The sequence below is a fragment of the Buceros rhinoceros genome, unplaced genomic scaffold, assembly GCF_000710305.1.
Source record: "Buceros rhinoceros silvestris isolate BGI_N320 unplaced genomic scaffold, ASM71030v1 scaffold12319, whole genome shotgun sequence".
NCBI classification, from domain to species: Eukaryota; Metazoa; Chordata; class Aves; order Bucerotiformes; family Bucerotidae; genus Buceros; species Buceros rhinoceros.
In genome coordinates, this window is record NW_010429822.1 from 114,662 (window position 1) to 127,278 (window position 12,617).

Below are 12,617 nucleotides of genomic sequence, written 5' to 3' on the forward strand. Positions count from 1 at the left end.
GTTGAGGAGTCTAGCTGGGTTCTTCCGATGACTGACGGTAACCAGAGGCAGCAGACCTCTGCAAAAAGCCTTCCCATGTTCAGGCCCCCTCTGTGCACTCGCACACGTTTCAGCATACACCACTGATTAGAGAGGGCAACGGCAGTCAGAAAGATAGAGCCTGTATTTTCTGCGTTACCACAGACTTCCCCATCGACCCCTGTAAGAGACTTTCTCTTTGTTTTCATTTCTTCATCTTTATATGGAAAAAATCTTATTGCCAACAGGACCAAGTGATTGAAATATGTTATCACCCTCTCGGAGACAATCTTATCTCCCACAATTCTGCGGGGAATAGGGTTTCAGCTCTGCAAGAATCACAAACAGATTTGCTGCAGAAAGCTCCAGGCACACAGCCTGGGCAGAGCACGGCCCCGCGCTATGTGGGACAACACGGACGGCTAAGGCCCCTGGTCTATCACAGCTGCTCCTGCCCACTCACTTCATACTGGGGAGGACCGCAGAGATTTCACTCTATATAGCTTATGATAAAATTTGGCCAAGAAATCCCCCTGGCAAGCAGTATACAGACAATGAAGAGACTGTTCAGAAGACTGCTGAAACCACCAGAAAAACCTCCTCCATTGCTGTACTGCAGCAGACCTTTGGATTGTGATTCCTTTTACTTGTCACTTGCAAAACAAGACTGTTGCAAGATTTCACTTCGTTTCTTCACTTGTTCTGAAAACTGAAGTCAGCTCTTACATAAGGCGTCTTTTCTACACTAAAAATGATCAGGAGATACCCTTTAGTAGTATCTATCACCTACAGATAATTTAATGAACATCTAGCTAAGAAGATATATTAATTTTATGTAACCTTAATAATAATTGTAATAATATATTCTAACATCTTTTACTAATACCTACTGAAGTTAATTCTACCAAAAAAAATAATTCCTGCCTGCCTTGCCTAGTTGATTCCCTGTTTCATGTCAAATTTCTTAGTACTCTAAAATGATAGAATTAATCAGAATAAAATTACTCAGAGCACCGCCAAGCCATAATCACACTTACCGCAATAAGAACGAATCTTTTAGTACAAGCCATACGCATTCAATTTTTAATTTATATTTGTTCGCTGTCAAATTCATAATTATTACTCAAGATTCATTCCATTATTTTAACAGCACAGAAATACTTGTGTTTGAAAGAATACTGCTTGGTGAATCCTTTAACAGCTTTTAATGCAAGCACACATTTGAAGTACTTGGAATCAGTTTAACAGTTTTATGCCACCTGACAGCTAGTTGTGCATAAGAAGTCACCTTTTAATTTTAATTCACTTTTCAGTTTCATATTCAATCATTGCAGGCATGTTTTTAACAAAAAGTTTGCCAGGTTAATACACTTACTGACACTAGCTCACCTAGGTTCTAATCTGAAGCAAAGCCCATACCCAGCAGGGCGTCACCCTTCCTCCACTTTTCTCCCTAAGTCTGGCATTCTCATACAGCCCAGTAGCCATCTCCACATGCCAAGCATCACGTGCTGGGTTTGATTACTCCCAGAGTTTTGTTAATGAATAATTCATTTGACTACCTTGATCATTCTCTAGTTTCACTTGAACCTCCCTGTCCCTGCTTGCTCTTGGATTACACGGCAGTGACAAGCCATCTGTTATCTTGAAGCCCTCAGAGCCACCAGGGCCGCCTTCTTTCACAAAGACTCCATCTGGAAGAGCTGGCCAAGCAGCCGTGCTGGCAACATCAATAAAATAAATCTAGGCAAGCACGAGCAAAACACTTCAGAGGTCTACCTCCGGAGATGCAGGTCTCCTCTTAAATATTTACTTGCATGTACTATACCACCAAAGCCAATTTGACCTTCCCTACTCACTACCAAACTTCAGCCCCAATTGTTTTTAAAAATCTGAATTACTGTGTCTGAGAGGCATCCTGGAAAACTGTAATTACTTGGGAATCTGGAAGCAAATCTAGAAACCGAACTCAGCCAAAACAAAGTTACAGGGCAGAAGCCATGAAAACCAGAACAGTAAAAGAAACTAAAAAAAACAGGGAGAAAATGTAGTGGTTCAAGAAGTGGTAAATTTACAAACAGTACCAAAAATTAAAGAAATACCTGGCAACATAATGCATTTTCTCTCTCGCTAAGGATTTATTTAGTGAAATTTGGAAATTCTGTCCACCGTGAAGCAGACGCAGTATCATACCACTCATCCATTTCACAAAACCATTGTGAGACTTAACCATAATGCTGCTGCAAATCACCGGAGAAAAAGTGTTGTAGGGCAATGATGCCCCTGCAAGCCCCAGCGGGCTTTAGGGTGGGCCAGAGGGGAACCCTCTCGCCCGCAAGGCCTGAAGGTACCTCACAGCTGCGAGTGCATTAGCTGCTGAACAGGCAGAGCAAACGATACACGAGCCTCGTGTCTGCTTCAATAATGCATGTGAAGAGCCTTTGCAACTCCCTCTGCGTCAGCTGAACAGATTCTCTTGTGCTCCCAGCAGTGAGGTTAATTTGATTTTACCACCGTGACTCTAGCCTCCCTACAAGGGTATTCCCCTTCAGCATGCTGCCGAAGGGAATTTGGTTTGTTAAAAACCAGAGGAACCATGAGGAAATCACAAAAATACTCATGTTGAATGTACAAGAGAAGAGATTTTTAGGAATAATCAAAGCCTCTAGCTAGAAGGAATGCCTGTTATTTCTTAAAATGAAATGCTTCAAGTCTGAATTGTATAGTACATTTGATTTTGAAAATTACTGAACACTTCTAGGCCTGTACTACAGGTTGTAAGTGGTTTCGCTCTTTTTGGAGCTCATCAGGTCATTGGTAACGGCCAATACCGCACAATACTGGCCCTTCAGCCCTTTAAATGTCCAAGACTAACACAAGGATAAGGTCTCTTGTTTTCCTTTTCACCTCTTAAAAATATGTTATCCATATGGAAATGCAGATCAATTTTATACCCTGTGTAGCTAATAAATTTCTTTGTAAGCACAAGAATCCCTAATAAAGGTATTTTATCAACAGCTTGGAGTCTGTCACTTTAACATGAGTGATAATCAACAGAAAGAGGTTTCATTATGAATAGCTTCAACTACCGGTGAAAATTAACCACAGATTTACACCTTTGGTTACAGTGCTGAAAACTCAGCCAAAGTGCTACTGTTCTCTAACCACCTCACTGCAGCAAGACAGTCCCTCACGCAAACAGCATCAACCAACTTCCAATTCAAACAACCACTTTTAGGGTATGGTTTTCATTGTTCTTTACGAAGCGTAAGAATCCATATGCTCCTGAAGTCACTCGTGTTAAATTCCAAGACACTTGACAAGGTGTTTTAGTTCCGTAATATACCACAAGTCTCCAAACCACTATACGTGACTTCTACTACCACCAGGTTGACCGCGCACCACTAACACCCCCAAATTATCAACATTTCTTCTTAGTTTCATCCAGAACAACCATGTCTCCGTCCTGTCTGCTGGTTTTGCAGAAAGTCAAAGACCACGCGTGAAAAAAGCTCATGGAAAAAAACGCTTCTCTGAAGATGATCTCAGTGTTCCAGTGTGTGCAAAGAACCTAAGTTTATAAACCAAATGGTGAAGTTTTTTTATGTCTACAACTAAAGAAATCTCTTCTAGGACAAATGCATGAAGCATTCTCCATGGAGAATCTTTAGAGAAACAACTCATAACTGAATGTGGTAACTCGTCTTTGAAGTAAAAACCATCAACCATTACTTCAGCACAGTTCTAGTAACAGCATCCCCCTGGGCACACAGACCACCCTGAGTTCTTTCAGACATCCCTGGACATGTACGATTCTTTACATTGTTGAAGTGAGATGGTCAGTTTGTGACCAAAGACCTTCCATTTCTCAGAGTGTTACGTACTGGTATTTTAACAGAGGAAATTCTAGTTAGAGGAAATACAGTAGAATGCTACCTACACATGAAAACACACCTTTGTGCCGAACTTAACTATTACAATGCAGGGCTGCATTAATTCTCTCTTTCGACACTTAATTTAAACATTGTATTTTGCACAATTGGTCTCAACTTTGGTTTGAAAATTGGTTGTCGCACTCTGAACTAACTTTATAGCACACAGTTTCTGATGATAACATAAGTCGTTGAAGAGACTTGCCGTTTTTCCGCGATGGCTTCTGTGCTGGAGGTGGCAGACAGGTTTGTGCTGTCGCTAGCTCAGGACTGGCCGCTTTAGATCCATGATTGGCTTTCACCTTATCAGCCCAACTGACGCCAGAAGGAGCCAGGCGTGTGCCGGAAATCGTCACTGCAGGGTTCCTAAATCAAAGTCATAGCTCTTTTTTAGTGTCTAATAAATAACAGAATGGTTCATTAGAGAACTTAACCAGGTCACTCTCTTCTTCATATTGGCATTCCACGATTCAGACCAAGAGCTAGTTTCAAAAACTGAAGCCTACTATAAAACAAGAAAAACTCTTCTCGCAGCCTGTCTCCTTTTCTCTTGCCGTAGTTTAAAAAATGAAATCTGTAGTTCTTGAACATAAAAGCTTCAGTAAATTTCTCATCAGAAAAATCCCTACAAATCCAACTCATGAAAACAAGTAAACCGAACCACAGAAACAAGGAAGCAGCAATACATCAGCAGGTGGGGTGGTGATGGGTTTTTTTGTTTCTATTAGCTAACTACTTTGACAGCCTATTACACAGTCCCACTCACAGAGAAGTCAGAAGACGATAGAAAATAGTGCTGCACCTGGAGAAAAATTTCCAACAGAGCAGTCAATGAAACTAAATGAAGAAGAAACAAAATCTGCAGATTAGAATTTTTAAAATGTCTAATGAATGCAGCATTCTACTGATGGACAAATGGTTCCCGCAGCAATTTGGTATTCTCCGATACCAAATTGTAAAATCATAAGAATAAACACATGGTGCGTATTTACAGCCGAACGGAACAGCTCTTTTATTGCATCTTCCTGAGTCCAGCCTAATTTCATCAGTGAACTGTACAGAATGGGCTGCAACCACTACTAATAGGAGGATTCTAAAAAAGCATATGGGCAGGAAGCCCAAAAAAGTGCAGGTGTAATTGTAAATGTAGATCACACAAATTCATAACAAACTCTGTTCTAACGTTAAGTAAATAAAGGAACAGATCTATTTTCCGTTACCTACTCAGCAAAAATAAATTGTAAATCTCAAAGGCCATTCCATTAACAGTCAGAAAGGTTCAAATAACACTGACCACCCAAACTCTGAATTTCTGGATGGACAGAACTGCAGGGTTTTTCTAATTATTTTGTTTTGCTTTTTGAAAAAGTTGCCATTTTCTGCACAAGGCTTAGAGCAAAAACCTATATAGTTTTACTTAAGTGAAAGCAAGCAAATGTTTTTAAATTGGAAAATGGCAACATTCATGTAGGACACGTTCAAGGAGTGTCCAATTCTCTGCTGAAACAAGAGTCATATTATCTGCAATCATACAATCGGTTTCTCTTCCAAGCTTTACCACACTGATTGTTCAGCTTCTTTGTTGAACTGCTTTCAAACAGCCATTTAGTTATTTTAACAGGTAGTAGATAATAGTAGATAATAGTTTTGTAGTAGATAATATGCTCTGTATTTAAACTAGTACGAGTTTTGACCACCGGAATCATAATAATCTCACTTTACACTCAGTCTTCTTGACCTATATTTACTTTTGCACACTCACCTGGCCGTTCGCACTGCATACACTGGCAACTTTAAAATGCCAGTTACAGCCGATTTGACCTTTCTTTTGTAGTGAGAATAGAGTATATTAAACAGGTAACGCAAAAAGGTAATTGTATTTTATCTTCAGGTCTTTGGAATGACCAGTAATCAAATACATAAGGAAGTAAGTAAAAAAATTACACCCTTGATAGGATTTTCTTTTACAGACCATGTGCTTTTCTTTCATGAATGCAAATAATTGGACATATGACTTAATAAAACCAAAACAGTATCTTGATTGCTACAGAAGAAATGTATTCATAAACTCTGCTTCAAATAAACCCTTATTTTAGCTTTAATAAACTTATGATCTGATTTCATACCCAAAATTTAAACTTCTTCGAGCATTTGATGACACACTAATTCTATCTGTTGAAGGACTTGGTATCACATGGCGTCCTGGAGACATTTTCTTTACTTCCCAGGCTAATGAAGTAGGTCTGCAAATTCAGGAAAGAAATTTAAGAATTTAAATAATTTAAGAATAAAATTCGCAATAACTATTCCTCTATCACCTAAAAGGAAAAACAGCACCAACCAATGCTATTAAGTATTAATGAATACTGCTGAATTTTATCATACATCTTAGCAATTGTTCCTACACCAATTCCAACCCATATTAGCCAGACCCATAGCAAAAATAATGCATACCTTGAAGACTACAATGCTTCTTTTAAATGTCAGTGTAAGATCAAACATCAAACTCATAGTTAAAACGAAAGGATCGGGGTAGGGCTGGAAATATCCCCTAGTTCTAGCGACAATAACAGTGCACATAAAAAGTCACAGCCATTTAAGTTACTGTAAGTTTTCCTATCCTGTGTAACGAAGTATTCAATACAGTTTAAATGCTGCTTTGATTCATAAGGTATGAAATCTCTCCAATACATAAACACTTCAGAACTAACCAAATTTGTCACCATCCACCCCTTGTATTATACTACTGACGTACCAAACTTTGTCAGCAACGTTTTCTGATAAACGTGTACTTGTGAAGATGACTGGACAGGCTGATTGAAGCTAACTGCCACTAACTTAAAATGTTCTCACTCAAACACACATTGCTGAGTCAGAAGCAATGGCAGCAGTTTCATTATGCATCTCATTGAAGCTGATGCTATTTTCCTTTTTACCATTAACTCGTGCTCCTGAAGCTATCTGATTACATGAAAAACATCACTGGCAATCAAAACCAAAATCAACCTTGCAGAACCCAGTGCTGCTTGGAGACAGATTCAGAAAAGTACTTACTTTTCACAGGTTCCAGGACTACCAGGAGGATTAACAACCTATAATCAACGAATAAAACCACTCCGTCCTGTTTGTCCCTACCTAGGCAAAGGAACTTGCTGCCTAACAAAGGAAAATGGAAGAAGTAGAGTGTATCATACCACACCTCTCCCTTCTTCTAGAGGCACAAAATATACCATCGAAACCTTAATTCTCATTTACCCTCCAAGCTAAAACTGAGGCAACTAAGGCACAAATTCAATACCAGGTACAAACTGTAATGCCACATTCAGTTTTACCTTTCCAACACTGTGCTTCCAAACCCTTCACCATTTCCAGCTCAGCTGTTCCCTGAGGACACTACCAGGGAGGAGAAGAGTCCCCTCTAGGGCCTCACACCAACTCTGTCCAAAAGGAAAATTGCCTTCTTGATGCTCCCCCACAAATATTAAAATTGGTGCTGTTTGCTGAATCTCTGCTACAAAATGAAATTTACTTTGAGAAAGAATCTTTATGAGAAAGTATTTGGATGCAGATTAAAAAAATTATAAATCTAATTACCTGCTTTGAGCATCTGCTTTTTCTAGCTTCTCCTGTAGCTGTATCCAGTCAATCAACGCTTTGAAGTCCCTTACATAGTTATCAAGCATCATCAGAACTTCCTGAAAGGCAACATTACATCAACGTTTGTATTTAAAAAAAATCTCCCCACCCCAAAAAAGGGACTGAAAAGAAAGAAGGTAATTCACTCGTCTTTACCTCCCTCAAAAAAAAAAAATAAAACCAAGAAAAACCCTGAAAACAAAAAAGACACAGTAAAATTTTTATGTGAACAAGTATTAAAATATCCTATCAAAAAATGTTCGTGTTTCTAAGATATTTGCGAGCACCCATGACTAAGGACAAAATAGCAAAATCTGGCAAGAAAAAAGTTCCTAACATACGCAAGTATCACAGTGTCAGGATTGTTTTGTCAGAGTTGTTATCTTTTAAAGTAGGCTGGACACCATCACACAAGCAAATGTGTCTGTAAAACCTGACAGACCTGAGGGAGACTCAAAATGTCACGATTAATCTGTTTGTGAAGTAAAACCACAAGAAGCTACACAGAGGCAACTGCCCCAGGTGAAGGGAATTCCTTCCGGAGGATGCTGGGATCCCTGCATTAGAAACAAATTGTTCTTATGCCTCCGAAGTCAGTAAAGCACATCCTGTTCCTACAGTCTTTTAAGCGTGCAGAATTTTCAAATAATGTCTGCTTGAACGTGTCTAGATTAATGACAGACGTTCTATTGCCACGTGAGATTATCAGCACTGTCATACTAATAAGGCAGTTTTTCATCAAAAAGTCTCCCACAGTGATACTGCGAGGAAAAATAGAAGAAGGACCATAGCATTACACCTGATTTATAAAATCATGATGTTTCACATAAACGGACATTCCACACAAACTCAGAAATCATTTATTGCATGTGACAAAACCCACAGACTATCACAGCCACCAGGCATTAGGCACTTGCTCAGCAGAGCTCATTATCACCCAACAAAGCCCATAAATGCATTTCTAAAGGAGACTGAGATGACGTCAATCAGAAATAGATGCTTTCATAACTACTCTTTCAACAAGAAAAACGTACACTGTACACTACGATGACAACACACTGAAAATAATAAAAATCCACAAATGAAGCTTGAATTCTATGAAAGCTTACATCAGCTTCAAACACAGACTGAATTTTCTGGTATAAAGATAAACACTAATGACAAAATGTTGCAGCTTTGCAAATTCTTTACCATGTCCTGCTGCTCTTAAGAGACAGTTTCTGCTAAAGGCAAATAATTATTACTTAGAAAGGTTTTGGGAACAATTACAAATGAAAATGTATTGGATCTTACATGTATGACTACAAATTTTGACAGTAAAACTCTGATCACTGAAACAGTAAAAACAGTCTACGGCAATACGGGTAACTAACACCCATTTTTATAACATCATGCCCCATTCACCTCTACTTTCAGTTGTCCTTTTAGCACAAAAACCCCTCTAATGTATGCAAAATGTGTCATCATATAAAATTACATGGACCGTTACTCATTTTGTTTAACACCAGTGCACGTCTGAAATTCCGCTTCAGTTTTAATTCGTACGTATGACAGATCTAGAGTGCACGCCGGCTGTTCCAAGGGAAAAGCCCCGAGAAGTCAGGCAGGAGGGAAATCAAACAGACCACCTCTGCTGATGTCAAAGTTGCTCTTTGTTTTGAAATACTCCACAAAAAAGCTAGCAAAAACCTTTCTTACAAGGCAGTTGGTTTACAGCAACAAACTAATTCTTAAGTAAAGTCTGCTACAAGAAATGAACAAGCATTTTAGCCAGTTCTTTTTTCAGTTTCACTAATAAAATTTCAGCTTTCTAATTCAATTCATGTCCATTTAAGTTAGCTCATACTAAGTTGTGCTGACTGTTCCTAACAATAAGAGCATAGAAAGCAAAATTTAATTCTGATTCATTTACTTTTCAAGTCTGCCACTGAGATATTCCTCACAAAGAAAAAAAAGAATAAATCTGAGTACGAGTTATATTTCTGAAGTCACTTGGCACAGGGAAAAAAAAAAGTAAATGGCTTAACCTATTTTAAGGAATGTTTAGCTACACATTATCAGAAATGATCAGAGCAGAACCATGCAGCTGTAACCCGAGTCATGTTTTACGAACAAGGGAATACAAACAAGACAAGCAGCTGGAGCGGCCCCATACGCACTGATGCACATCTTTCTCCCCACAGCTATGAGGGCCATTTTGTCAAGCAGGATGAAGCAGAACAAAAGTGGCTCTGAAAGCGCCGTTACAGGCAGCCAGATAACTACATATAGATGTACAGCTAAAATTACCAATTAGTTTACCAATTGGCTGCAACGGATTCGATTGGTTTGTAATTAATTCTAGTTACTGGCGCATACAGCAGGACGGTTGGCGCCATCCCTTTGTCCCACTGACACGCAATACTGGCGGGCAGGGCTCTGGGGTCTGGGACATCAATACAGCTTGCGAGCTCACCTACGCTACCCAGTGTAGCAGATATACCCTGTGGTGCTGAAGCAGTGGAAACTTGTACCACTTGAGAAGGTGCTGACAAAAAGGAACCTTCATGGAGTAGACTACGGCTGCACTAGAGTCAAAACAATTTTAAATCCCATTATTTTTCAAGGTCATATCCATCCCATACGATTTTTAAAGAGCCAGTTCAAACTAAAAAAGAAATCAATACTGTTAAAAAAACAACACTTCAAGGAAAAGCGGTGCCATAAAACTAAAAACACTCACAATGCAGCTCCTGTTTCTTTCTCCCCTCTGTTCAATTCTCTGATCAACAGTCCTGCACATCAAAAAAGCTCTTTTTGTGCTTTTCTGTCTTTGCTCCAGCTCTAAGTCATTACTTTGATTTTTGTATGTTTATCTTTCTGTACGTACTTACTCGCATGTACTGCTAGTCTCTTCAACTGGGTGTTCATATTAATTACTTTGCAATCCAGAAGGATCTCTAACATACAGAGCTGCTACATCAGAATAACCCATATTCCCAAATCAGGACAATCTTGACTTGGGTCCTATATAGGCTTAATACAATCCTTATAAACAGGAGTTCACTTTGTTTGGAAATCCCATTTTCTACTGGAGTACATTTTTAGCAGGCAATCTAAGTTGCTTCCTCCTTTCTTTAAATTTATGTTTTCAAGGTTAACTGGGTGTTTCAGTAATTTGCCACAAAAATTGCTTTAAAAACTTCCTAGAAGCCTTTTTCACCCAGCTGAATTACAAACACTTCAAGCCAGCTCTGGGGTTAGGTTAAACAGAGTTGATGGCCAAAGCAGTTCCTACAGCTTTGGGAAGGGATGAAAAGAAGCAGCTTTTCTACTCAAGTGAGTCTCACTTCCAACTTCAGTACATGGTAAATAATATTAAAAAAAATTTTTAAAAGACTCTTAAAACAGATGCACAGAGGAGAAAACCAGATTAATTTTCCAGTGGCTAAAGCTCTCCCAATTGTTGTGGCTTCTGCAGCAAATTCTAGGTAGAAAAGCTGCAGGAAGACTTGGCCTCTTAGAGCCAAGTGTTACACGCACCCTATCTGGCCTCAGTTTGCTCCTTACCGGCATTGGCACTGACTGGCAAAATACAGCCACAGGGCATTTATTCAGAAAGAGACATAAACGTACTCTTCCTAAACACCCCCAAATTCAGAAATAGAAGACATGGGGTTTTTACAGCTGAGTGCTAGGCGGCAGCCTAGCAGACCTCTGACATACTCCAACTGCAGAACTGGACCTTTTCCAACAACGTGAATATATATTCCACAAATCCCTATTGATCCGAAACACTGTCTTGTGAGAAACACAGAAAAAGAGTGACACATGTTCTAATATATAGATCGTTCACTTATGCTTTAGGGACACTCATAATCACCTTGGTTTTACCGCAGAGACGGACAATAGATTCAGTCATACAGAACAGCGCTCACTGCAGGCTGAAATCCGACTGGCAATGTTTGAGAGGTTTAAGGAATGAAGCCATCAGTAAAACAAGGAATTAAGTTATTGCTCAAAACGGTTACAAAATTGACAGAAATAGACTCTACTGAGGAAATAATCAGCAATTAAAAGAATTTAGGTGTAAAAGGAAAAGATGCCGAATAAATCTTAATTAAGAAGCAGATTTTGCAATTTGGGTTGTTTTATATTTCGGGGGTTTTTTTACTTCCTTTGAAAAGCCAAGATTTTTTTCACCCAGAGAACCAGAAGAATCCAGGACACTGGAACAAGAATAATGCACCTAAACAGAATACTTAGTGGCCTGCACTTAGGAAATAAATTAGTTCATAATCCTTCTTGGGATACTTTTCTTAGCATATGTAACACTACAAGGAAAGAAGTGAAATTCAAATGTAACAAATTATCTCTCCCCAAAAGCTTTCAGTATCAAACCCTGATTCTGTATTTTTCCTCCATGAAACCAGGTACTTTTCACATTTGTAAAACTGAAAATTATAGAAAAAAAAATCCAAACTTACACTGCAGAAAAAAAAAAAAAGAATGGACAGAGTTGAATTGGCTCTTATCAGCGGAAATAGAATCAAGATCTTGTTTGGATCTCCTTGACCATTATACTGAATTACTGCAGATCTCCTTTTCACTGAAGTTAGGAAAATCTTGTTCTACCTTTAGCTCCAACACATTTAGACACAGTTTTATTTTCTTGGTTGTCTTAAAAGCCAGTAACCAGTCTGGATGACTGTGGGTCTCTATCTGCAGGCACAGACTGAACTCATCAGGACTTGCACAGCCGGAGCCAGAAGCAGCCCTCCCAAGATGTTCTCAGCAGGAGACGCTACCGAACCAAGTTCCTCTCTCCTCCTGGGAGGCCTTGGATCAAACTCCACCTCTCACCGATAACACCCTCACTGGAAGGCCTTAACCACAGTCCTTGCAGCTGGTTCTTTCATGTAACAACATGGTGCAACATGACAAATCTTTTAAAGGAAATGCTTTAGAGTATCTCTGAGATTAGATTTAGAGTATCTCTGAGATTAGATTTAGAGTATCTTGAGCTATGAGAACCAGAACAACAGAACTTCA

At 39.1% G+C, this 12,617-nt stretch overlaps 1 protein-coding gene across 1 annotated transcript in view; it reads right to left on the minus strand.

Annotated features, from left to right (window-relative positions):
• The window catches only part of SCAPER (S-phase cyclin A-associated protein in the ER), a gene marked incomplete at its 3' end in the record, with an annotated part of 146,209 nt that overhangs the window by 114,343 nt on the left and 19,249 nt on the right, over window positions 1–12,617 (minus strand). The window contains exons 5-7 of the mRNA XM_010142808.1: window positions 7,545–7,645; window positions 6,077–6,193; window positions 4,156–4,316 (exon numbers count right to left, since the gene is read on the minus strand). Of these exons, the coding sequence (XP_010141110.1) occupies window positions 4,156–4,316; window positions 6,077–6,193; window positions 7,545–7,645 (379 nt within the window). The remainder of the gene's footprint in view (window positions 1–4,155; window positions 4,317–6,076; window positions 6,194–7,544; window positions 7,646–12,617) is intronic.